Consider the following 26,641-nt stretch of genomic DNA (forward strand, 5'->3'; position numbering starts at 1 on the left):
AGCGAGATGGAGGCGGGGCCTCTCTGCCATGGGGTGGGGCTTGCTGGCAGCGGGAGGAGATAGAGGCTGGGCCTCGCCAGCCCGAGGTAGGGTTCGAAGGGGAGGGAATAAAGCAAGGGCTTGGCTAGCCCGAGTTGGGGTGAGAGCGGAGGTAAGCCTGGGAGGGGGTGGGGCAAGGGAGGATAGAGAGATTGCTGTGCGGTGAGGAAATCTGCCTGGAGGGCAAGGAGGTGGCGCCCTACTAGGAGAAGATGCAAAAGGTGAGGACCCCAGGCTGCACAAGCTTCTCCGTTGGGGAAAGGGGGAGGGGTTAATAGGACAGGCAGCAGAGGCAGGGAGCAGTACCTAGTGGGGTTGGAGGTCGCTTGGAGGAGTGTGTAGCGCGGGGTCAGGGTGGCAAAGCAAAAGGGAGCTGGCGACGTGTGGGGAGACGAAGGGGGTGCTCTCCCTTGTCATTACTGAGGGGTGGAGAGTGGGAGCAGGAGTTGGGGTCCTGGCTTAGGTGCAGAGGATCGGGTCCCCTGGGCCTGGGGTGGGAAGAGGTTCTTTTCAGTACCCGCTGATGGATTTGACCCCCAAAGCCACTCCCCACCCAAACTCACCAAGCCCGTGCCTGGAGGTAGAGGGGTCAGGTGAGGAAGTGGAGGCTGGGGCTGCACAGAGAAAGTAGGGACCAGTAGGGCCACAGAGCCCTGTGAGGCTAGGCATCTCCAGGGCTGTGTAGAGTCTGACTCTGGGTGTAGATGGCCTGTTCTGGGTGAGCATCGCTGGCTCTGGATTTAGAGGGCTGCAGGTGTAGACAGTGGCTTTCCCTGAGCCTGCTGTGCTGCAGAGTGGTGTGTTCTGATCCCAGTGAGCTTCCTGGGGGGCTTCCTGTAACACTGACCCAGACTAGTTCCTGGCTCTACCATCTGGAACAGCGTCAAGGCCGGATTCAGGACAACTTGTTGGAAACAAAGCTCATAAACTCGGCACTCAACTGGGAGCAGGCTGCGTAAGTTTGAATTACCCCATGCACATAACCAGCCTAACTAAATATTACACAGGGGAGACAGAAGGGAGCAAAAGGAGAGGAAACCCTGTGATCCAGAAACCCCAGAGTGGTACAGCCACTTTCTCCGACTTATTGAGTGGCTCTGAAAAGAGCCTTTGGGGTGACAGAGCACGAAGTGGGTGACCCTAGGGGCCTAAGCCCGTTCCCCGCGGATGCGGCGGGCCAGCAGGATGTCTCTGGGCATGATGGTGACGCGCTTGGCGTGGATGGCGCACAGGTTGGTGTCCTCGAAGAGCCCCACCAGGTAGGACTCGCAAGCCTCCTGCAGAGCCATCACAGCGGAGCTCTGGAAGCGCAGGTCGGTCTTGAAATCCTGCGCAACCTCGCGCACCAGGCGCTGGAACGGCAGCTTGCGAATCAGCAGCTCAGTAGACTTCTGGTATCGGCGGATCTCACGCAAGGCCACAGTGCCTGGTCGGTAGCGGTGTGGCTTCTTCACAACTCCGGTTGCAGGTGCACTCTTGCGAGCCACCTTGGTGGCCAGCTGCTTTCGTGGTGCCTTGCCACCGGTAGACTTGCGAGCCGTCTGCTGGGTTCGAGCCATAGCTCTGGTACTTCTTCTGTCTTTCTCTGACTACTGGAACTATGGAGCCAGGCCACCTTTATAGAACCTGCTGTGTTCCCATTGGCTGGCCACCGGGTGGCCTGATGACAGACTACATTCTGATTGGTCCGTGGGCTACGTCGGTCGGCTGCCTGCCTCTTATATTCACGTTTGATCTCCAAGCTCCCAGCAACAGCAGCAGCATGTCAGGGCCAATCAGGTTGTGCGTGGCCCTGAGTCTCTTTCCTTTCCAGGATTCCTTCACTTCCTTTCAGCCATGTTCTTACCCTCTCCTCGCTTACCAAGGTGGGAAGAACCTTCTAGAAGCCAGCAATGTGCTTTGCGTTTTTACATGGTGATAATGTTGAATTTTTCTGGGAGTTCTGGGAATCTGGAAAATAGCCATAGTTTAAAGGAATCTCCCATCCCTTATGATGGTCAGATAACTCCTTTCCCCATATGGCCTAGAGGAGAGGGATGCTGTGGGGTTAAAAATATGAACTAACAGCACTTAAAACAAATTAAAAACTATATTAGAAAGTAATGTTTTGAAGGAAAAAAAAGAAAGTAACATTTTGTCAGGGCTGAGAGGCTGAGGTGGGTCACCCACCTCAGCTCTACACACCAACGTGTGTAAACAAATCGTGTTAAACCAATACTTATCTTTCTAGTTCTTTTCCTCCACAGTTGCTACTCTGTTCAACCTAGTGTGTAAGCAATTAAACCTACTCACTTCTTCACCCAGTTAACTACCCTGACCCAAGCCCGCTTTGCAGTACATGATTAACTGTACTGCTTGTTTTCACTCATCAATCCAAACAAGAGAAGCAAGTCACCCTTTTGCCCAGCTTTGGATCCGCCTCAGTCCTCCCTCCAGGGTCTCAGGGTGAAGCATTCTCAGACCTGTCCCTCAGCCACTCTTCATCCTATTTCCTCATGAGTCACTCACCCCATGCTTCCAGTTCAATTTCCCAGACATTGAAAAAATTGAAAGTTGAAACTTCTGAGGCCCCTGGAACTTCTTAGAGTCCATCTGGTCCACATTCCATCTCCAGTATTCCTCAGCATGACCACTAGATTATCCCTCCAGGGGCTTCTGCTCCAGGTCATACTGGACTTTCTTCCTTTTTATTTATTTATTTAATTTTTAAAAAATGTAAATGGACACGCTACCTTTATTTTATTTGTTTATTTGTATGGGGTGTTGAGGATCAAATCCAGGGCCTCCACATGTTAGGTGAGCACTCTACCACTGAGCCACAACCCCAGCCCCTAAAACTGGACTTTCTTATCACTTGGGCAATGATGTATTTTGTCATCAACAATGGTGCAGGGGTTTTTGTTGGAGAGGTCTTGTTTTATCAGGATGAGACATGATCAGTCAGGTGTGGGTTTTTTTTTTTTTGTTGTTGTTGTTGTTATTATTTTGGCACTGGGGGATTGAACCCAGGGCAATTAATCACTGAACCACATCTCCAGTCCTTTATATTTTTTATTTTGAGAAAGGGTCTCCCTAAGTTGCTTAGGGCCTTGCTAAGTTGCTGAGGCTGGCCCCAAACTTCTGGTCCTTGTGCCTCAGCCTCTCAAACCTCTGGGATTAAATTAGGTAGGCACCATCATGCCTGGCTTCAGTTATTACTTTATTCAAAGTTTACTGCTTGCTTAAAAAGATAACTGTTCAATATCAGCAAAATGTTTTCAGTAATGATAGGGAATCCTTTTCAATTTATCGAACACCTTGGTTCTTATTTATTGGTCATCTTATGTTTAAAAGTACTGGCATTCCTGCACATAACCTGCTTTTTTTCTGGCACAGGAGGTCCATTGGGAGGTTCTGACTGGCTGACATGCTGTCGCTGTTTTATCCAATTAGACAGCTAGACTGACAGCGCCTGGTTCAACTGTGCACATTAATCCAATCAGATGTTACATTTCCCTGAGCCATTATTTAGACATAAGTCATATAAATTGGGCAACTTGTGCTAATGACCTTTTCAAGGCTCTTGCCTTGTGTCCACTGGAAGTCTGTTTCTGCATTCAGAACAGGTTCACATTTAGGTGTGGCTCATGTTAGAAAGTTGGAGTAGGGCTGGGCCACAGACTCTGAGACAACTCATGTCCAACTCTAAGGGGGCTGCTTATATCTCATGTAAAACTGACTGGCTGAGCACCAACCCAGAGCTTATGAGAGAGTCGGCTTGACCCCATGGCGTTTGATAGAGAAAGTTGAGTTCCAGTGGCATTTTACAGCATAGTCAAGTTCATCACTAGGAATTCTTCCCTTGAGTCCTCACAGAATTTAAGGAAATGCTCACATTTACCAGTTTACCATAAAGGGTATTTTAAAGGATACCATATCAATGAGAGGAGATACACAGGGTGAGTTCTAGAAGGTCCCCAGTGCAGGAGCTTCTGTCCTGTGGGGTTGGGGTGTTCCACCCTCCTGACATGTGGATGCTTACCTTCCTATGAGCTTCCAAGTGTTCAGAGGCTCTCTGAACCCTATACTTTGTTTTTTTTTTTTTTATGGAGACTTCATTGCACAGACATGATTGAAGCAGGGACGACCATGTATAAATGTAACTGAACACAAAGGTTGTGAATTAAGGCAAGGAGACTGGGTGGGAAACCCAGTGAGGCCTGTCCTTTCAGATTGCTCACAGCCCTTCTCTGCAGCATTCCTTCCTCCTGGGTATTGTGCAGGACCCCTCTACAATGGGGGTCGAATGATCCACTGCCAGATGGGGTAGATCTTGAAGGCAGCTTCAAGACAGAAAGTCAGGGAAAGATTAGAGTGACTTTTAGTTCTTATGACCCAAGGTTGGGGAAGAAAGATTGCCTTCAGGAGAGAAAGAACAGGTAAAAAGAAGGTAGAAGAGGGGAGAGAGAGGGGGGGGGGTGGGAGAGAGAGAAAGAATATGAGAATGAATGGGAATTTGCTTTCTGAGCCTCAGGTAACCCAAGATTCTAACAAAAGGCCACGTTTCACATTTATTGCTCTAAAGCTATACCAGGAACCAAGAACAGAAAGGTCAGGTGATTTGATGGAAGATGTTCCCATTGTTCTAGATGTTAGGGCTATGGTAATGATAAGTCAGGGCCAGGGGCAAAACCAGACCAAAGCCAGTAACCACCACCATATTCGTAGATGTGTAGGCATGTGTACAAAATAACATCAAAATGCCACAGAGTAAATAATTTACACAAAACATGAATTCATTTTCGAGGTTCTGGGGGTAAGAAGTCCAAGGTGAAGCACAGACAGGCTTGGTGTCTGGCCATAGATGGCCATAGATGATGCCTGCTAGCATCCTTATTGATGAAGGAGGGGAAGAGAGAACCATGCCTACAAGCCCCTTCACGAGGACCTCATTCCACCTACAAGGCCTCTGCCCCCGACTCAATCACCGGCTACTGCTGTCATGTTGGTAATTCAGACCTAGCTTTGCCCACAAATAAAGTGATTGAACAATGAAAACCCAGCCCTTCCAGCAACTGTATGCCGAGTGATTAGAGGGAAGCACTTTCTAGAACTGCTGGGATTTTAAAGTAATGCCAGTTTTGTTGTAGACTTCTAAATATCTCTAGTCAACCAAATCAGGGACTACAGGGCTAAATCAGTCAGCTTTGGGTGCTGTGCTGCTGCAAAGCAGACTTCCATAGCTTCACATGCCCTTCCTGTCTGCCAGGGGCATGCTGGTGGCTGCAGGGCCTGGTTGGCTCAGCTCTGCTCAGATGTGCTCCCAGCACCCATTCATTTGGGATTCAAACCTAGGAGTGATGAAATTGTACTCATCCCTGGGTAGTGAGGTGGGTGTGGAGAGCAGGCTGTGCCCCCCTCCCAGGAACTCTGGAAGACCCAGAATGGCACCATTGAGGCCGTGCCTAGCTCTGAGTTTCCACTCCACTCTTCAAAGCAGTGGTTTACCCGGAGGAGAAGGGCTCTGCACCTTGTTTGTACCAGTCTACAGCCAGCACCTGCACAGTACCACCCTAAGTAAGTAAGGCACAGACCCCTAAATCTGTTGGTGGTGCTCCTCACCTATGAAGGTGTTGCATTGAATCAAGCCCACAGACTCATGGGTCTATCAAACCTCATGGAAACTTGTTCATCAGTCACACCAGATGGAACCCCCTCACCTACAAGCCATCTGAGGAGAAGTTGCAGGAGTGTGTGTCCACCTGTCTGTCAGGCTGTCAGTTCCAGGCGTCTCTAGGTGGATAGATGTCAGTAGAGGGTGCTTCTCACCTGTGCCCACTCTCATGAGTTGCTGCTCTTGGCATAGCTGCTTCCACAGCTCCAGAAGGACCACATTAGGCTGGTTGTCTCTTCTGGCCATCTACCCCTGCTGCCAGGTCAGCCCTCATCTCATGCAAGACACTCTGATGGCCCTTTCTTCCTTCCTTTGTCTTGCATACAGGCCCTCTCCTGTGCACATTTTTGGACTGCTGTCTGCTCTCAGCTTCTCCCAGGCTAGCCATCATGGTAGTAACCTCATTAAATGGGGCAACCAACATATGGGTCTAAAATAGCCATCGAGGACCCAATGTTGCAGGTGGAGCAGGCTGCAGAACCAAGTCTCTCATGCCACTGGTAAATCTTCCATCACCTGGCCCCGGTAATTCAGATTAAACATTGCCTGACACATACCAAGCTCCTGTTGAATCTGCTCCAAATCCGCACAGGATTGCCATTTACCCACAGTTTCTGGCAGTTCTCCAGGTCAGTCCACACAGTTCATGCAGCTGCATAAAGCAAACTATCAGGCAGCGATGATGGTCTCGACTCTTGCGATGATTGCAGTTGCTGTCTCAGGGAGAAGTGGGTGGTAATGGATGTTTGGTCTCCAGAGGAGACCAAACAATGCATCCATCCCTAGGTTCCACAGTTGCAAAGCCCTGCTTCCAGGGGCTCCCCAGATTGCTAGCAAATAGCTTACCCAAGCCCACTAATGCTGCCTGGGTGTATGACTGACATGTGGTATGTTCTGTAACATTCAGCTGTTCCATTGCCTGACCTCCAGGGGCCCTGGCCTGACTAGGGGCCCTGGCCTGACTAGGGGCCATTGCCACCTCTGAATAAAGATGACCAATATCCCAACTGCCTTGCATCTTCTTTTAACTGCCCGAGCCCTGAACCTTGCTTCCCAGTCCTGAGCTTCACCCTATGCCTGACAACAGACTGCCACAACCAAAAAGCCTCCATCTCCCCACAACCCTGTGGGCTTCAGCTCAGCTCTTTTCCCTGATAGCACATGGCCCACTTGGGAACTGCCCCTGCCCTGACGCTGGCCTAGAATCAATTCCCTGCTCTGCTGTGGGGTGCACTGAGCAAGGTCCCTGGCTGGTTTCTTGCCTCCTGTGAGCACCGGGGTGACTTCTTCACCTTCACACCTGTTCTCTGGTTTAGGTCTCAGAGCAGCTGTCTAAGACCCCATGGTCACCTTAACACTTTATTATGATGGCAGCTGGAGAAGCCTGGAACATTTTCTCAGAGGCTGCACAGCCCAGTAGGGTGTCCTCAAGGCCACCCAAGGTAATAAAGTTCCTCAGGCCAGAAACAAGAGTTTGAGCATGTGAGTATGTTGAGTGTGTTGTGCACAAGCACAAGCCCTGTGATGTGCCATCTGCGTGGGCGTGAGGAGCCCTGCACCCTTCACACCTGAAGGGATGCTCTGGTGGGCTACACTGTCCAGAGTGCTCCATCAGGTGTGTTTCTTTGGCCTGCTGAGAGCTCAGCTTTGCAGTGGGGAGAACTGGGAGTCAGGCCAACACACAGTGCCTTGATGGGGGGAAACGGAATCAGTGGAAGGGATGTGCCCTGGCTCACTGGTCTTAGAGTGGCCCCCAAACTCCACAGTACCAGAGACCTGTAGAAGTCCCATCAAGGCCACAGGTCATGCCACAAAAGGGCTCACAGGCCCCTTAAAAGACCAAATAGCACAAGTCACTAAACAGATTTAAAGCACAAAATGAGAAGCAAGCGGAAAGGGACTTAAGTGTCCGGGGAGGTGCTGCCGCTGATACTGAGCATAGGGGTCCCTGGGTGCTGTTGCTGTCTGCTGTCAGCCTTTGCTGTGGGCAGTGTGTTATGAGGATCAGGAGGGTACTGCACCCGTGGCACACAGATGTGACTCGGGGGCAGGCTCCCCTGGCCATGCCAAAGGGAAAATGGCTTGCATGGGGGGGGGGGGCGGTCTGCCCTGGTTGTATGGCAGCTCTGCATGCCCCAGGTGTGCTATTCCCTTGAGTGTACCTGGATGCCCAGGGCCTAAGTGCCTCCTACATGCTTGACTTATCCACGTTTAGTGCTTCCTGTCTGCTCCCTGCCTCCTGGGCATGCAGTGCCTAGGTCTCCTCACCCATTTCTGCTCTGAGACCCTCACACTCTCCCTTCTACCTATCTCTGTGTAGCACACCCTAGGGAATTCTTCCATCTTCATGTCAACAGAGTGGTCAGGCAAGAGGAAATGAAAGGGCTTGGCCTGTTCAAAAACCAAGTATGTTTTTTTAACTCTTTTAACTGGGGAGGTTCCTCACATGTCCTGGAGCCCAAGCTTCCAGCTGTCCAACTTGCAAGTGTCTTCATCTGGTCTACAGGAAGCCTGCTCTTTTCTTCACCTGGCCTTTTTTGCAGAGCATTTTTTTTCCTTTTGATTACATCCAAATGATCAGTGCTTCCTCTTATGGATCATGTGCTACGTGTCACATTTAGGAGTATGTTGTCCAGCCCTGCCTTCTGAGAGTTTTCTTCTGTATTCTTTATCTACAATTTTGGCAGTTTCATTTTTCATTGAAGTCCACAGTCCACTTTGAGTTGATATTTGTATAAGTTCATCTCTCCCCTTTGTGATGTCCAGTGCTCTGGTCCCTTTTGCTGACAAGGCTGCCTTTCGCCTGCTGACTGTCTGCCTGCTTTTACAAGCACAGTGCACACTGTGTGTACTGAACTGTAGCTCCTCTGGGTGTTGTGTCCTTTGCACTGATCTCTGAGTCCTCCACAGATAAAACACATGGCACCTTCTGTAGCCATAACATCCACAGAGGGAGTCTTCTCTCTTCTGTTGTCCTCTTCAAGGTTGTTTTAGCTCTGAAGGAAGTTTTACAACAAGCTTGTTTATGCCTGCAAAAATCCTTGCTGGGACTGTGGTGGGAATGGCAAGAAACCCATGTATGGGGCTTTTCCTCTTCTATGTCTCTTGTTCTGGGCATTGTTATAAAGACACTTATGGTTGGCTTCACGATCCAGGATGATCTCCTCGTTTAAAACTCTTTAACTTTATTACACTTGCAAAGACCCTTTTTCCAAAGGATATGGCCATAGGGAGGAGACTGGGATGTGGAAGGCTGTCCTTCAGCCGGTGCAGTTAATATTCAAGACAGGGCAGCAGCAGCTGAAGTAGAGAGGAATGCATGCATGCATCTGGACTGTCCAGAGTTGACTCCAGTAGGATATTCTGGTGGTTTCTGCAATAGCTAGTAAGGCAAAAATGAGCCAAGGACCCTGCTGTGGTTTGAAAGTTTGTGTCCCCTCCAAATTTGTGTGTTGAAGCCTAACCCCACAGATATGGTGTTAGGAGGCAGGGCCTTGGAGATGGAGCCTCGGGATGGCATCAGGGCTGGTTCTGGTTTGAAGGTGGCCCTCAAGTCTCCTGCATTGCAAACTCAATCCCCAAGGTCATGTGTTGGTGGTCTGTGGAGGGACAGAGTCAGGAAGGCCCTGCTGTCACCAGGGCACTAGTGGGTCGAGGTGGGTGTGGCTTTGTTTGCAAAGTGTGCTATCTCTGGCACACCTGTGGGGGACCACCTGAGGCCCTCCCCAGGTCAAGGTGCAGCAGGAAGTCCTCACCAGATGCCAAGTAGATGCCAGTACCATGGTATGGATGGCCCAGAATTGTGAGCTACATAAATTATTCTTTATAAGTTACTCTGTGCCATTTTGTTATAGCAACAGAAATTGGACTAAGTGCTTCAAAAGAGACTTGAGTGGACTTCCTGCATCAGGAAGGCACAGCAGGTGGCGCCATCCCTGAAGGAGAGTCACACCAGACACCATGTCTGTCAACAACTTGATCTTGGACTTTCAGCCCTCCAGAACCTTGAGAATAAATTCTGTTGTCTATAAATCACCCAGCCTATAGTATTTTGTTTTAGAAACCCAAGAAGATTAAAACAGGCATATTTTACTGGCCTATTTTACTTAATTGAGGAGCAGGAAGGTGGTGAAGCTGTTTAAGGGCTGGGGAAGGCAGGGATGGGATGTGACTCAGTGATTCTGGTGCTGGGAGAAGTGAGTGGCACAGGTGAAGCCTGGCTCTGGGGAGAGGCCATGGTCTAGATAAGACCACAAGAAAAGTGGAGGATCAGGGAGGATCAACCAGAGCCTGAGGTGAGTGGCAGTAATGCTGGCCAGTCCTACCTCAGGCCTATGGCTCTCAACATCAGCCCAGCTGGCCTATGACTTATTACGATCCCCAGTGTTCCGTGAAGGATAGTGTAGAGTCCAGATGGGGCCTTGGGGTTCCTTGAGCCCAAACTACTAACTAACCACTGACTCATCCCTCATCTTCCAGTTGACCAATACCTGATCCCTCAGCTGACCCATCCCTGATCTCCTAGTTGACCCATCCTAACCTTCTACCTGACCTTCCACATGACCAGTCCTCCCGACCAATCCTGACCTGCCAGCTGACATCCTTGAACACCCAACTGATTCATCCTGACCCCCCATTTCACCTATCCTTGACCTTCCAGCTGACCCATCCCTCATCCCCCAGCTGACCCACACTTGACCATCACTGACTGTCTTCCTCCAGTGGGCAGCAAATGCCCATAAACCAGCATTAGTCTGTCCACCAACTGGAAGAGTTCTGCCCTGGGCTGAGAGTGAGGCCAGAGCCCAGGCCCCAGGGAGGTGGCCTGGGGCCCAAGGGCAGCCCTCCAGGAGAAGCAGCTCCCACCTCCAACCTCCAGAGCCTGACTGAGCAGCAGGGGGACCTGGCATCCCAGCCACCTGAGCAGGGGTAGCTGCAGCCAGGCAGTGAGATGGCAGGCACCTGTAGGGAAGGGGGCATGGCTAGAGGCATGATCAGTGTGGCTGTGGACCTCTTCCTGGGCCAGGGAGAGCCTCCTTGCTGTGTGGCCCAGGGCTTGCTGAGTTATACCCAGGACACAGAGGCTTCTGGGGACCAAGGCAACTCAGGATCACTGCTACAGGACAGATGAGGCACCAAGGGGAGATGCTAAGCTCAACACAGCCGGATGTCTTTCTGGAGAATTGGTGTCAGCTAAATGACACTATAAGTCAGAGCCCATGGGGACCCAGAAGTTGGGAGGAGGTGAGTGGTCAGTGTTTTCTTCATAGGGGGATTTTAACATCTCCCTGGCACCATCCCCTCCAGCCCCATAGCCACAATTCTGCTCAGCTTCTGGGAGTTTGGCTTCTACATTCCACAGCTGGAGGATCAGGGATGGCTTAGCTGCAGAGTCCAAAAGAGAGACCATGTGGTAGCCGTCCTTCTGTGCCTGGCTTCTTTCATTTGGCATAAGGTCCTCCAGGTTCATCCATGTCAGGAAAAGAGGATTCCCTTCTTTTCTACGACTGAGTAGTATTCCACTTGTGTACAGCTGGCCCTTCACATCTGCAGGTTCAACCAATCTAAGATCAAAAACCATTTTTTAAAAATTGTGTCTGCCCTAAAAATGTGTGGTCTTTTTTTGGTGCGCAGGAGCTGGGGGGGTACAGTCTTTTTTTGGGGGGAGGTCATGATTTCTTTTTAATATTTTTTAGTTGTCAATGGATCTTTATTTTAGTTATTTATATGCAGTGCTGAGAGTCAAACCCAGTGCCTCACGCATGCTAGGCAGGTGTTCTACTACTGGGCTACAACCCCAGCCCTGGTCACGGTTTCTTAAACCATACAGCAGAACAAATACTTACATAGCATTTACATTCTATTATGTACTAGAAGTCATCCTAGATAACTTAAAGATTTTAGGTTAGACACAAATGGCATGCTATCATATATAAGGGTTGTGACCATACTTAAGGTTTGGAATCTACAGGATCCTGAAGTCAGTCCCCTGTGAGTACTGAGGACAACTGTAATGTCCTCTAGGTTCATCCATGTGGTCAAAGATGTCAGGGTTCCATCCTTTTTAAAGGCTGCATGGTGTTCCTTCCACTGTCTGGACATCACATTTTCAGTGTTATTCATTCCTTGGTGGGCACACAGAGGATTGTGTATCTTGGCTGTTGTGAACAGTGCTGCTGTAAATACAGGAGTGCAGGTGTCTCTTGAACACACACACACACACACACACACACACACACACTTCATCTCCATTGGATATGTGCCCAGAAGTGCAATTGCTTCCTATGGTGGGCTTTACTTTTCATTTTTGAGATAGGAGATTATTGGTTATGTGGATGAGGCTGCAAGGACAGACCCAGCAGAACAGTCTAACATTAGGGCTGGAGGGGGACAGACCCACACCTGGAGAGGGTACAGACACAGCAAAGCCAGGCTGGAGCCCCACATGACACAAACTGTCTCTAGGGGTGTCTCTGAGTCTGCCCCAGGCTGCATTCTTCTTCTGGAACCTCATACTTCTTTTTCTTAACTTCCTTAATAAAATGCCTGCCCTAGGGAGGTGTGTGGAGGGACTGAGCTAATCCTGACCAAGACGTGTATGCAGGGACAGTGGGCCTGGAGAGGCCTCCTTGCTCCTACAGACACAGAAGTGGGCTGGCCCAGCAGAAGTGAGCTGCACATGGGCACGTCCAGAGGTATCTGCTGTGACCACCCAGAATGATTCAATGTCCCGCCTTATAAGTGGTCTCCAGGTGATGGCAGGAGCAGCACCGGCGCTACTTCATTCCACCTAGAAAGCATTCTACCTAAAAAGCATTCCTCCCACCCCTCTTCCTTTTAGACATCTGGTCTACTTGTACCTGGCCCTTCCAGGGCTCCTCTATCTGTTTTTCTCTTCTTTGGTCCTCCTTGTTCTTTTTATTATTTCATACACATTCAGTTATCAGGATCAGATTTTTTAAAATTGAGGTGAAATTCATGTGACGCATGGTGAACCATTTTTAACTGAACAGTTCCAGGAAATTCACAGTGTTGTGCAACTGTCATCTCATCCTGGTTCCCAAACATTCTCATCACCACCAAGGATCCTGTACCCATTAGGCAGTCCCTGTTACTCTTCCCCTTCCTCCAGCTCCAAGCAACTAATCTGCTTGCTGCCTCTCTGAATTTGCCTGTTCTGGACACTTCATGTAAATGGAATTATACAATATGTGTGTATTTGTGTCTGACTTAATTGGCGCAATGTATGAGGTTCATCTATGTTGTAGCATGAATCAGTGCTTCATTCCTTTTTAATGACAAGTAATTTTCTACAGTGAGGATAAGGTCACTATTGTTGACCCATTCATCAGTTATTTCTGCCTTCCAGACAGTGTGAACAATGCTGCTGTGAACATTTAAGTACAAGTGTTTGTTGGGTGCATATTTTCATTTCTCTTGGGCATATTCCTAGAAATGATTTGCTGGTCATGTGGTACTTTCTTCCTTTTACAAGAATCTAATAAGTGTTCTCTTAGAGAGACAGGTAGTTCTTTACATTTCTGAAACTGATAATCTGATAGATCCCCAGATCTTAGGAGCTGACCAATCAGAGCTTTTTGTGATGATGGAAACATCTTCTATCTCTGCTTTCTAACATGGTACCCACTGGCCATGCAAAGCTAGAGCTCAAATGAAATTACTCATTTACATTAAATCTTAATCAATTGAAAATAAACAGCCCTGTGGCTTGTTGCTGTGTACTGGATGGTTCAGTTTTAGTGGCAAAAGATGAAAAGCTACCCTGAGTAGACCACTGCCATTGCTGCCCTCTTAATAACTCATTTGAGTAATTTTATGTAGATGTGAAAATCCATGGTGATACTTGAAATATCTACATCCCAGTCCCTGAAAGTTTCTTGTTAAATGCCACTTAAGGTAGAATGTGATAGATATCATCATCCAAAGTACATGTATGAAGACACGAATTGGTGTCAACATACTTTATATTTAACCAGAGATATGAAAAATTGTGCTGTATCTATGTAATAAGAATTGTAATGCATTCCGCTGTCATTCATTTAAACAAAATCATTAAAAAATGCCACTTAAATGCCACTGAGACCCACAGAGTCATGAATACATACAGTTAGAATTGCAGGCTATCACTAGAAACATGTGAGGAATCTCTGGAAGATCAGTCTTTGCAGCCCGTTTTACTGAAGTAGGGCGTATACACATGTTGCATGAACTACATACTTTCTGTGAATATTTTATTGCTGAAAACCATACTATTAGAGCAGCTCCTTATCAATTTTTATGCACTAGTTTCCCACACTGGGATATTTTGTAAAGGTAAGCAGATTTGTGAGTAGCTCCACAGATGGTATCTAGAGAGCCCTGGTTTGAGCAGATCCAGTTTTAGTAGGATAAATACATATTGTGTGCAAAATTATATAATGTATAATACATAATATTCCTGAATTGCATTGCTGGCTTGTATTTATTGTTATAATAAAATTAACAGAAACAGTACAGGTAATAACAAGGAAAAAAAGGTACCATTTATTGAGCTTTGATTTTTGTGGCACGCATCATTCAAGGGATCCTGATAGATCATGACAGAGCTCACCTAGTCCCCTCTATTAGGTAGGTGCTATTAGAATGGCCATTTCTGTCCAATTTGCTTGGAGCTTTCCAGTCCTCCTTTTTAATAAAAAGTGGAGATAATGAAGTAATCTTCCAAAAAGTCCACACAAGTGCTACTTTATCTGTCACTAGCAGTTTTAATTTGCTGTTTATTAAAATGTAAATTTAAATATGCTAAACTCAGAAACCTAATTCAGTGTACAAATTTTGTTCTGACTTAAGCAAAAGTGAATCTTCAACGTTTGACCAACTCAGATTTAAAATAAAACTTAATTCCTTTTACCCATTCATGAATAAACCTTAAAAATGTTTACACATCCTTTAAGACCAACAACTTGGTTCTTTTCAAGTATTGAGAACAGGTCTAGCAAACAAACCCTTTACCAAAACCTTTTGAAATCCCAGTTCAATTAGATCCTGATTTTGGTGGACTTTGTTTTGTTAAAATTTATCTATTTTAACTGGTTCACTCTCGTTCCAAGTGGAAACCCCAAGATTCACCTATCAGAATTCCAAATGGCAAATTTTATTAAAGTGTAATACACTTAATATCAGATGAACTGACCCAATTGTCCCTAGGAGAAAAAAACGCAATCTTGACTTTTTTGGAATCCCAAGTACCTGTCATTGGTAATTCTGGGGACACTTAAGGAGAGGAGAAAGCCCCACGAGTTTGAGATTGTATTCGCAAGCAAATGGACAGGTCCGGCGGTTTTCCCGGCCTCTAGCAGAAGCCCATCGCCCACCTCGCGCACGTGCGTGTCCCTCCCTTGGGCCATGGTCCCAGTTTGAGCCCTTTGCTTTGACTAAAGCGCACTAATGCTCTTAAAGGAATCCAAGGGGACCCCGCCCCAGGCCAAAAGGCTGCGAGCTCAAAGCGGCTCTTTTCTAGAATCAGTGGTGGCTCTGAAAAGAGCCTTTGGTGTCCACGGGGGGCGCACAGGCGGCAGGGCCTCACTTGCCCTTGGCTTTGTGGTGACTCTCTGTCTTCTTGGGCAGAAGCACCGCCTGGATGTTGGGCAGGACGCCACCCTGCGCAATGGTCACGCGGCCCAGCAGCTTGTTGAGCTCCTCGTCGTTGCGGATGGCCAACTGCAGGTGGCGGGGGATGATTCGCGTCTTCTTGTTGTCACGGGCCGCGTTGCCCGCCAGCTCCAGGATCTCGGCCGTCAGGTACTCGAGTACGGCAGCCAGGTACACCGGTGCGCCGGCTCCCACGCGCTCTGAGTAGTTGCCCTTGCGCAGCAGCCGGTGCACGCGGCCCACAGGGAACTGTAGGCCCGCGCGCGAGGAGCGGGACTTGGCCTTGGCGCGCGCCTTGCCACCCTGCTTGCCGCGGCCAGACATTTCTAACGCAGAGAAGAAGTCGAAAAATACAACAGGGGATATCAGGACTACAGGCCCCAGCGAGCCCTTATATACGATCGGGAGGTAGGCTAAAAAGCACCGTCTGATAGGATGGCATCAATAGCCAATCAGAAAAGGACACCAGCATTTCCCGCCCCCCTAATTTGCGTAAGTCTTTCCGAGAGATGACGTAGGGCGACGTTCTATCCAACCAGAAGCGAGTAGTTCTTGATCCTTCATTTGAATTCAAGGCGTACAAATAGAGTTGTTGTGGTCGTCTCTGGAGTCTGTCAGAGGAGACCCGCCATCATGCCAGACCCTTCCAAGTCCGCTCCGGCCCCCAAGAAGGGCTCCAAGAAGGCCGTGACCAAAGCGCAGAAGAAGGACGGCAAGAAGCGCAAGCGCGGCCGCAAGGAGAGTTACTCCATCTACGTGTACAAAGTGCTCAAGCAGGTGCACCCCGACACGGGCATCTCGTCCAAAGCCATGGGCATCATGAACTCGTTCGTCAACGACATCTTTGAGCGCATCGCCAGCGAGGCCTCCCGCCTGGCGCACTACAACAAGCGCTCGACCATCACGTCCCGCGAGGTGCAGACGGCCGTGCGCCTGCTGCTGCCCGGGGAGCTGGCCAAGCACGCTGTGTCGGAGGGCACCAAGGCCGTCACCAAGTACACCAGCTCCAAGTGAGGCGCGTCCCTGGCGCCCTGAACCCAAAGGCTCTTTTCAGAGCCACCCACACAGTCGAGAAAGGGTTTCAAACACGGTGATGGGTTATTAACCCTATGTTTTACCTATACACCTTAGCGATTCCCAGTTACTGAGTGCGTCCCGCCAGTGAGTGAGCGGAGTGTGGGAATGTAACAGCCCATTGTAGAGGAACGGTGGAAATGGTGCCCTTGCGAAAAAGCAGGCGTGCAGATGAGGGGCGTCACTTCCCCCAGAAGGCTCTAGCGTCGGTCTTCTACCCTGTGTTCCCTTGGCGAGACCATGGGTACGCCAGACCACGAGTTTGCGGAGGCCTTGGGTGTTGTAACGCGGCCTGGCGGTGGCGCCATACCACCTTTCCATCCCTGCCCGCATCAGACATCTTTATCCTCAAGCAAAGTACATCCCGGTAGGATGTTTGCCTGGAAAGATCCTGCAATGACAGTGTGCTGGACGAGAGGGACGTGGAGGCTGGCGGATCACCGCAGCGCTTTGTGCGCGAGCTGGGTTAGTAAGTGACCACAGCTGCCAGCAGCTTTCACCCTTAGTGGTGGGGGGAGGTTAGAGGAACGGAATTACCTTGTTTTGAGCAAATGTAACTGCCTCCCCTTTTGGCCGCATGATTTTCTGTGAAGTGTTAGTAACTGAATTCTTTTCTTCACATTCATGGCATTTATTTAAGGAGTGCCATTGTGCTTCAGGAAAAGCATTTTGGCATGAAGCTTTCATACTGGAAGGGACACGGCTTATCTTTTTCTTGCTTTGACTTTTCTTATTTATTAAAAGAAAAAAAAGGATTAATAATGATTCTTTGAGCTGTTGTGAGAATTAGAAGTATTGAGAGTTTGTACCATTGTCTCCAGCAAGGAAAATTTTAAATAAAATTCAGTAAAACACACGCTTTTCTTTTTTCTTTTTTCTTTTAAGTGTCTCCACAGGGCCCTAGCCTGTCATGTGTCTGAACTGATGCAAACTGGGAGACTGGTGGGTCAGGGGAGAAAATGTCACCACAACAAGGTCCTCCCTAAAATGGCTGTATCACCACCCCACCTCTTTCCTGCTTGGGTCCACATAAAAGGATTTTTGGAAATTTCACACATTTTAAAAGTTGTCACCTACTGTATTTTTATAAAAATTCAAGTAGCAAGGATGCACATCCCAACATAGGACATTTTAAAAAGCAAAATGGCCACATCAGTATTTTAAATATACCTATTGGAACATCAATTTGATACCATAATCAGTTCATAAAATACATGATCAAATTCTATATCAGCCAGATATTTCAGGAGATGCTTAATTTCTGCCTGAACCATTATTTTTCCATTTTTCTTCTACCTCAGGATTTTACCCTACAGCAATTATAGGTATTATGGTTTATCTATTTTCTTGCAAAAATAAAAAAAAAAAGTCAAGGTTTTTTTGTTTTTTTTTTGCAAGAAAAGATTTGAATACATTAGATAACCAAAGATTTCTTTGGTCTGAGCAGAGGCCTGGTGTGGTGGCTCTCACCTATAATCCCAGCAATTCAGGAGGCTGAGGCAGGAGGATAGTGAGTTCAAAACCAGCTTTAGCAACTTAGTGAGGCCCTAAGTAACTCAGTGAGACCCTGTCTCTAAATAAAATACAAAACAAAGAGCTGGGGATGTGCCTTGGTTGTTAAGAGCCCCTGGGTTTAATCCTCAGTACCAAAAAAAAAAAAAAAGAAAAAGAAAAAAAATACCTGGGCAGTACACACACACACACACACATATATATATGACAAAAAAAAGAAAATATCTGGGCAGTACACAGTTTTATGTATATATTTTAGAGACAGGGTCTCACTGAGTTGCTTAGCACCATGCTTTTTTTAAACTCAAAAATCCTCCTGCCTCAGCATCCTGAGCAGCTGGGATTACAGGCATGCTCTACCCTGCCGTTGAGACAAGTATATTTTGATAGATCATGAGCAAATAAAAGTTTAGTGAAACTGGCTCTTTAATGAGATGGCTGGTAGTTCCTCTGTTCTTTTCTTGGTGACTTCTGCTGCAAGTACCTGTGCCTCCTTCGGCATAGGTGGTCTTGTGTAGTCTCGTGCTAGTAATGTACAGCTTCCCCTCCATTCCATTGTTTTCTGTCTATGTTTAAAAACTTAAGGAAATTGGGGCTGGGATTGTGGCTTAGCGGTAGAGCGCTCGCCTCGCACAGGCGGGACCCGGGTATGATCCTTAGCACCACTAAAAATTTAAGATGTTGTGTCCACCGAAAACTAAAATATAAATATTAAAAAATTCTCTCTCTCTCTCTCTCTTAAAAAAAGAAAACTTAAGGAAATTGGCCAAACACAGTGGCATATGCCTGTAATTCGAGCAACTCTGAAGGCCAAGGCAAGAGGATCACAAGTTCAAAACCAGCCTCAGCAAGGCCCTAAGCAACCCAGAAAGACTCTGTCTCTAAACAAAATATTAAAAAGGGTTCCAGATGTGGCTCAGTGGTTCAGCGACTCTGGGTTCAATCCCCCATACTAAAAAAAAAAAAAAAAGGAAATTGCTGGGCCTTGTAGTACACACCTGTGATCTTAAGCTACTTGGAAGACTGAGGGAGGCAGGGGGAGCGCAAGCTCAAGGTCACTTGGGGAACTTAGAGAGATCCTGTCTCAAAAAGGACGGGGGTATAATTCAGAGGTAAAGCACCTTTGGGTTCAATCATTTTATATATTTATATATGTATATAAAATAATTGTATATATATATATATATATATATATATATATATACACACACACACACACACATATATAAGCAGTAGGAATGGAAATTCTGCCATAGATATTTTATGTTTATATATATATATATATAAATAAATATATGTATGTATATATATGTGTGTGTGTGTGTGTGTGTATGAACACAGTAGAAATGGAAATTCTGCCATAGATATTTTACTCAATTCTTTACTTTCAGTAATAATCTGAAACTTAAAACAGTGATCCATCATTGAAAGTAAGCAGGACCTGTCAATAGTCTTAATTCTCAAGATATTAATATTAATGGATCAATAGAGGAAAACAACTAAATTCAGTCCTTTCCACTATGAAACAGATGCCAGATGACTGAGACCTCCAAACCCTAAGCCTCCTAACAACCTAAATTGAGAGTCAAGACTTTAAAAATATTTTTTTTAATTAAATTTATTTCTTGCAGTGCTGGGCAATTGTTCTTTCACTAAGCTACATCCCTAGCCCAGAGTTGTTTCAAAGGAGTATTTATAGTCACTAGAACTAGGCCCACAGTTCCATGTGATTCTCTACCTTCAAGAGCTGAATGCGTAGATTTAATAAAATGAAACTTGTCTCCAGCAGAGTGATTGTGTTAGCAGTAGACAACATTGTTAGTCCAGAGAGTCAATGAACAAAACATAGCACCGTAATTTCCAAATATAACTCTACAAGAATACATTTTGTGGTAGATAATGCAAAACATGGAGTGATTTTTCAGGTTTTCTAACTACTCTGACTAAAGCCTGAAGTAATAGACTGCCGCAGTCTGGCTGGGCACAAATGCCGCAGTCGGCTGGGCACACAATCACGAGCCACCACACAGCTTGTAGATTCAAACAGCAACTCTTTATTCCCGAACTCACACCAGCCGTCTACAATCACGTTCTGGGGAAATCCACGTTCTCTTCCCAAATCCACGTTCTCTGCCCAAATCCACTTCCACTGGGCTTCTATCTCCAAAATATATTGTCTAAATCCCGTGAGAACTCAAGGGGAACTCAGGCAGCAGGATACGCCCTATTCCCAGCAGGAATAATCTTAAACCTTAAACCTGGAACCTAAACCGGGAACGCCCTAAACACGATTATCTTAAAACCGGGAACACCCTAATCTGCCTTGGTCCTTGAGCAAGGTCACTTACATTCAATGTCACTGCAACATGTCAGCAACATGGGGTACGCTGGCAAGGAAATTGTCATACCTACTTGGCTAATGGCTCCCAGCATCTCCCCCCTTCTGATTAATTAAACAACAAGCAATGTGGCTTAAGGACCGTGCCTGGTAGGTTGTCCAATTCAACATATGGTTCTTACCCGGCACGGGAAAATCTGACCTTTAGGCGTCAGCCTCCTGTCTTAGGTTGATACCACTGCAATTGAATCATACCCGTCACTGACTACCTGTCCAGCATACAGCCATACTTGTGGATAGGTCTATGCACCAGTGGGGGGGTGAGGTTCTTTGCCTCACCTCTGTTGGCCCCCAAATTTGGCCTTGGTGCCAGTGGGGGAGTGAGGTTAATGTGGCTTATGGACCGTGCCTGGTAGGTTGTCCAATTCAACATATGGTTCTTACCCGTCATCAGAAAACTGACCTTTAGGCGTCAGCCTCCTGTCTTAGGTTGATACCACTGCAATTGGATCATACCCGTCACTGACTACCGGTCCAGCATAAGCCATTGGCCCCCAAATTTTAGACCATCACTAGCAGAAGGGAGGAGGATACAGAAATGCCACGACACCGAGCCAATTGACGGCTCCTTGGGAAAAATTGCATCACTGGTGACACCATCAGCAAAGATATGTCAGCACTACCACAATTAACATGGGGTGCGCTGGCAAGGAAAAATTGCATCACCAGTGACACCATCAGCAAAGATATGCCAGCATTACCACAATTCGCTGCACCAAACGATAGTTACATAGTCCAGGCAAGTTCTGCAAGCAGTTCAAAGCAGAGGAATCTATCAATATGTCCATTTCCTCCCCAAAATCTGTCTCCTCCCAAAGTAAGTTGACTCTTTGAGCATTACTTGTTGAGTTCTTCACCGGCACTGGGATGGAGATAGGAATTCTGGCAATGATGCTAAAGAGACATTATCCTGAAAAGAATTATTAAATATAATGAAAAGGAAAGGTGAAAGTAAACAAACAGATCTGTTAACCTACTTTAAAAACAATCCTTAACAGCCTTTTACCTAATTTAAATTAGTAAACAAACAGATCTGTTAACCACCTTTAAAAACAATCCTTAACAGCTGTTTACATAATTTAAATTAAACCATTTAAATCACGTGAATAAAAAAAATAATAATAATTCGGATCCATTTTTTCATGAGCGCTCCTCATATAAGAAATATGGACATACGCACATACAGACATACAACACAAAACACAAGAGTGTACACAAACGTACAACACATAAGAAAATAGTAAAGGCCTTGTAGCTTTACCTAGGTGGAATCTCCATTGCAATGTTTAAAAACTCCACAGTCAAAAAATAAAACTGATCAGAAAAACATTAACCTAGGTTTGTATGAGCTCAAAAAATAAAAATAGAACCTTATGATGTAGAAAAATGCAATAATAAAATAGCTATTGAAAAAAGCATCCTGGTTAATCACTGTCGCAGATGTAAGAATGGCCAAGCTGGAGCTCTGGATATCAGCTGTTATGGATTTGAGTCAAATCATCTTCTTTTCGATCTGTAGAAACTGTTTTAGTTAATCTCTCTGGAATCCAAATGGGCTGCTGTTCTCCCTGTGGAAAAACACAAACAGACCCCCGACTCCAGACAATCACTGGGTCAGGACCTTTCCATTGTCCTGTTAGAATATCTTTCCAAAGTACTTTAGGCTTATGTACATTTTTTGGATACATATGCCTTTCCGCAGCACTAAGTCCTGATGAATCCAAATTTAAAAAGTTTAGAGTAAAAAGCGTTATTTTAAGTTTATCTTTGGGGGATATATACCCCCTTCCAATTCCCTCTTTTTGCTTTAATAAGTATGTTTTAATAGTTTGATGAGCTCTTTCAACTACGCCTTGTCCCTGCGGTATAAACACCCAAGGCATCCTCCAGCCTCACGCACGAGGGGACACGGAGTGGGGTGTGGGGTGGCAGAGGATGGGCCAGAGGAGCTCGGTACACTCCCCACCCAGCCTGATTTCCTCCGGTGCCATCGCCTGGACCGTTCCAGCTTCCTATGGCCAAGGCTGACTTGATTGATTTAAAGCAAAACAGACATAGAAAGAAAGGAAGGAAGGGGATTGGGGGGGGGGGGGAGAAAAAAGTGCCGTCCGGAACAAGAGGTCCAATCCTAGGAGTTATGTCCTCCATTGCGCAGTGCACCCTCCCCCCAGCACCCGATTGGATCACAGGTCACAAGAGGAGGTGGCACACTCCTTTTTGAGCTTAGAGGTGGCTCTGAAAAGAGCCTTTGGGTTCAGGGCGCCAGGGACGCGCCTCACTTGGAGCTGGTGTACTTGGTGACGGCCTTGGTGCCCTCCGACACAGCGTGCTTGGCCAGCTCCCCGGGCAGCAGCAGGCGCACGGCCGTCTGCACCTCGCGGGACGTGATGGTAGAGCGCTTGTTGTAGTGCGCCAGGCGGGAGGCCTCGCTGGCGATGCGCTCAAAGATGTCGTTGACGAACGAGTTCATGATGCCCATGGCTTTGGACGAGATGCCCGTGTCAGGGTGCACCTGCTTGAGCACTTTGTACACGTAGATGGAGTAACTCTCCTTGCGGCCGCGCTTGCGCTTCTTGCCGTCCTTCTTCTGTGCCTTCGTAATGGCTTTCTTGGAGCCCTTCTTGGGGGCCGGAGCCGAGCGAGAAGGCTCCGGCATGACGAGGTGGCGACAGAACGGACTGGGATGGTAACGTAAGGAGAGCAGGGCTATTTGTCATCTTTATATTCAAATGAAGGCTCCAAATCTCTAGCATCTGATTGGACAGCCTGCAGCCGCGGCCGCGGCGACGAAGACTTTATGTAAATGAGAGATGCCGATTCTTCTTTCCTATTGGACCATAGTTCAACCAATCCAAAAGCGCATCGGCCGCGCGCCTGCGCTCAGGTTGTGTGCCTTTGTTCAAACCCTTTGTTTTAAACCCAGAAGAGATCTTGGGGTACTCTGCGTATCTGGGCTTGGCTAAAAGGAAAATGACAACCTCGGGTCTGTTTTCTCTGCTATGAAGCAAATACGCGGGCAACAGCTAGAGAGAGAAAGCTTGATGCTTTTCCAGCAAGACGGAGGAAATGGCAGCTCCCACTGCAGTAACTGTTTATTTTCCTCCTTCTCGCAGCCCTCTAAAGACCAAAGAGATGCACTTCTTTTAGAATTCAAGAGCGAGGCTGCGGCGGGGGGGGGGGGGGGGATCAAGAGCAAATCCAAACGTTTCTTTGGGAAATATTGAGAATGCTCTTAGGAACTTCCATCGGAAGTGTGTAGCCAGTTTTAACCGTGGAGAAGAATAAAACGTCAGGTTTTCATATTGTTTTGTTATTATTGTCCACGAAAATTCTGAAGTGTCAACCAGATTGCTATATGCTTGAGACATGGGATTTCACCAGTGTCCTAACATCTCCAGGAGCAGGCACGATTACTGTTGATTACTGTTACATTGTAACAGGCTTAGGGCACCCATCCCGGGTGCCTCCCCTGCTACAGTGCCTTCCAGTAGAGAAACAAGGTGTTACACATTCCCATTTCTCACTTATTTCAGCATCTTCTGGACAACTGGCTAGAAAAACATAATCTTAGGCGCCCCCCCCCCAAAATGGAGTGAGTCAGATCCCATTTTACAAAGATCCTTGCACGCGTTATATACAGCGAGAAGTCCTGCGCTGAAGCCATTTAGCTGCTCTACCTCGGGCATTTAGCTGCTCTACCTTCTTCGCACCTCCACTTCTTCATCTTTAAAATGAGGTATCAGTGGGCTTGCTGTGAGTTAATGTGCCGGAAGCAGTGTGTTTAATTCTTCTTTCCTTCTCAGAAGCCAGCCAGCATGCAGCAGCTTGGGCCGCCCCTCCAAGCTCCTCTTCCGGCTCTAGTACATTCACGCATAGCTTGAGCCTTTCTCTTTCCTGCTGCAACACCGACTCAGCTGGGATCATCAGGGCAAAGGTGTGCCTATCACCTCCTCATCTCCAGGTAGAACACAGAGTGGCACCTGACAGATGCCAGTCAGAGCATGGGAAATGAACAATCCTGCTAGCCTGGCAGCGCCCTCTACCGTAGGTTGTTCTGTTTGCTGAGGTCCCCAGGGGCATCCTGAGATCTTCGCCTTCCTGAGCTGCAGTGCCTATTCTCAGCATATTGTTTCCTCTTAAAAACAAACAAACAAAACCCCCCAAGAATTTAATATATAATAAAGATAGCATCACAACTCAGCGGAGAAAAAAATGGCCCAATGGTGTCAGAAAATGTATTAACTACTTGGGGGAAAATTAATTGTTCTCAGCTAGAGGAAAGGCTTTCAAAGTATTTTTAAAATTAGTTTAAATTTTTAAAATATGACCTTCCACACACAAAACTGGGGGTAAAATTATTTGCAATAGGAGACAAACAAAATATTAATATTCTTAATATAATAAAAAACATTAGTAAAGAAAAAAAAACATTTTACAGAATAGTAAACTAGACTATGAAAAGACAACATGAAAAACATTAACTTCACTAATATCAAAGGGATGCATATTAAAAATGATAGCTGAGTGCAAAGGGGGACTCCTGAAATACCAGTGGCTCAGGAGGCTGAGACAGGAGGATCACAAGTTCAAGGCCAACCTCAGCAACTTATCCAGGCCCTAAGCAACTTATTGAACCCAGGGGTGCTTAACCACTGGGCCACATACCAGTGTTTAAGCACCCCTGGGTTCAATCCCTGTTACCAAACAACAACAACAACAACAAAATGAGATGTCACTTTTCACCTATTAAAATGATGAAAATAAAATATACACTATGCAGTGCAGGCATACACTTTCTTTCATACATTGCTTAAAAGAAAAAACAAGATGGCAATCTATTCCAATATGTGTCTACATTATATACTTCCTTCCAGAAATTCCACTGTCAAGCATCAGTCTCTTAAGGAAATAAACATGGCTGGGGGGGATGGGGTTGTAGCTCAGTGGTAGAATGCTTGCCTCACATGCGTGAGGCCCTGGGTTTGATCTTCAGCACCACATAAGAATAAATAAATAAAAATAAAGATATTAAAAAATAAAATAAACAAGGCTGAAACAGAGCTTGGCAGGAAGCTCCATCAACAGCATCCATAATAAGAAAAAAATAGAAACAACCTGAGCACTGCTGTGCTGGGTGCTTTCCCCTGGTGGCCAGGGCTCCTGGCAAGTCAGTGTTGGAGGCTCCTGGGGCCTAGGGTCCAAGCTCTGTGGTGTTGGTCTTGAGATGGATGCTCCCAATGCCCACCCCTGCCCCTGCCTCTGGCTGAGCATGTCTGTGCTTCCTGGGTAGACACCTTTGCTCCCTTCAGAGAGGCCAGTGGACATCACGAAGCCCCTAGAAGACCAGCAGGCCACGCTGGGGGAGGATGTGGTGCTCACTTGTGAGCTGTCGAGGGCAAGCACTCCTGTGCGCTGGCTGAAGGATGGGAAGGCCATCCGTGAGAGTCAGAAGTACAAGCTGCTCCGCGAAGGCACGCAGGCTGTGCTGGTCGTCCATGGAGCCTCTCTCAAGGACTCTGGCACATACACGTGTGAGACGGACGCTTCCAAGAGCACAGCCAGACTCCGTGTGGATGGTGAGTGCCCACACGGCCCCACAGCAGCTCTCCCTTGGCATGCCCAGGACCCCTGCCTCAGAGCAGGGGAGGTCTCTCTCTCAGGGCTCTGCTTCCACGGCCGGCCGGAGGGACAAGGCTGGCTTGGGATGTATGCAAGCTTTACACTCACCTCTTCTGTCTTCTCTCCCAGAAAAGGCCAACAGGTTTACAGAGGACCTGGTTGACCTGCAGGTGGAGGAGAAGGGCACGGCCGTGTTCGAGTGCAAGACGGAGCTCCCAGCATCCACCGTGACGTGGCGCAAGGGCCTCAAAGAGCTGCGGGCCTCGGGAAAGCACATGTTGAGCCAGGAGGGCTTGGCCCTGCGGCTCACCATCCGCACCCTGGAGAAGACGGACAGTGACACCTACACCTGTGACATTGGGCAGGCCCAGTCCCAGGCCCGGCTCCTGGTGCAAGGTGAGTGGCTGGTGCAGCCACAGTGCTCACGTGTGCCCTGGCTTTCAGCACCTCGGGGGCTCAGGTGGGCCTTATTGAAACTGACCCTAGAGGCTCTGCTTGGCCTGCCCAGCCTCTCCATCTCTGAGGTAGAGGGGATGAGCTGGGGGCCTCTGGGGTGCTCCCTGTGCCTTTCAGTGGGTGAGTCGATGGCTTCTTCCCCTGGAGCCATCCTTGCCTGCTGCACGTTCCTCCAGGGCTCAGGCGCACTCTGCTCTGGGCCTGCACACCTTTTTTCCTCTCCCTGCCCACCAGAAGGG

General features: G+C 47.5%; 5 protein-coding genes and 1 long non-coding RNA gene across 7 annotated transcripts in view; 3 read left to right on the plus strand and 3 right to left on the minus strand.

Moving 5' to 3' along the window:
• The first annotated feature begins 143 nt into the window (after positions 1 to 143).
• LOC124107637 (uncharacterized) lies at positions 144 to 9,724 on the plus strand. Of its 2 annotated transcripts, none has more exons than XR_006856489.2 (3): positions 144 to 260; positions 921 to 994; positions 9,547 to 9,724. It is a non-coding gene; the product is annotated as an uncharacterized LOC124107637 (long non-coding RNA). The 2 variants fall into 2 exon arrangements; XR_006856488.2 differs by having other exon boundaries at positions 166 to 260; positions 854 to 994.
• On the minus strand, positions 497 to 1,612 carry LOC124107636 (histone H3.1-like). Its single transcript, XM_046465813.2, has one exon. It carries the CDS (start codon positions 1,596 to 1,598, stop codon positions 1,188 to 1,190), a length of 411 nt encoding a protein of 136 aa, XP_046321769.1. The 5' UTR covers positions 1,599 to 1,612; the 3' UTR covers positions 497 to 1,187.
• A 4,489-nt stretch (positions 9,725 to 14,213) lies between the features above and the next one.
• Positions 14,214 to 15,667, minus strand: LOC124107633 (histone H2A type 3). The gene has a single exon (XM_046465808.2). It carries the CDS (start codon positions 15,665 to 15,667, stop codon positions 15,275 to 15,277), a length of 393 nt encoding a protein of 130 aa, XP_046321764.1. The 3' UTR covers positions 14,214 to 15,274.
• Positions 15,668 to 15,686: 19 nt separating this feature from the next.
• LOC124107634 (histone H2B type 3-B) lies at positions 15,687 to 17,273 on the plus strand. The gene has a single exon (XM_058585976.1). The coding sequence runs from the start codon at positions 15,977 to 15,979 to the stop codon at positions 16,355 to 16,357; it is 381 nt and encodes a 126-aa protein (XP_058441959.1). The 5' UTR covers positions 15,687 to 15,976; the 3' UTR covers positions 16,358 to 17,273.
• A 2,332-nt stretch (positions 17,274 to 19,605) lies between these two features.
• Positions 19,606 to 23,011, minus strand: LOC124107627 (H2B.U histone 2). Its single transcript, XM_058585977.1, has one exon. It carries the CDS (start codon positions 22,981 to 22,983, stop codon positions 22,603 to 22,605), a length of 381 nt encoding a protein of 126 aa, XP_058441960.1. The 5' UTR covers positions 22,984 to 23,011; the 3' UTR covers positions 19,606 to 22,602.
• Positions 23,012 to 24,335: 1,324 nt separating this feature from the next.
• LOC124107620 (obscurin) overlaps positions 24,336 to 26,641 on the plus strand; it is a gene marked incomplete at its 3' end in the record, with an annotated part of 38,078 nt that continues 35,772 nt past the window's right edge. Inside the window, 3 exon segments of the mRNA XM_046465784.1 lie at positions 24,336 to 24,371; positions 25,618 to 25,903; positions 26,076 to 26,342. Of these exon segments, the coding sequence (XP_046321740.1) occupies positions 24,336 to 24,371; positions 25,618 to 25,903; positions 26,076 to 26,342 (589 nt within the window).

This window comes from Marmota monax, unplaced genomic scaffold, assembly GCF_021218885.2.
Source record: "Marmota monax isolate L192 unplaced genomic scaffold, Marmota_monax_Labrador192_F-V1.1 WCK01_AAM20220418_F8-fsc00523, whole genome shotgun sequence".
Classification (NCBI taxonomy): Eukaryota; Metazoa; Chordata; class Mammalia; order Rodentia; family Sciuridae; genus Marmota; species Marmota monax.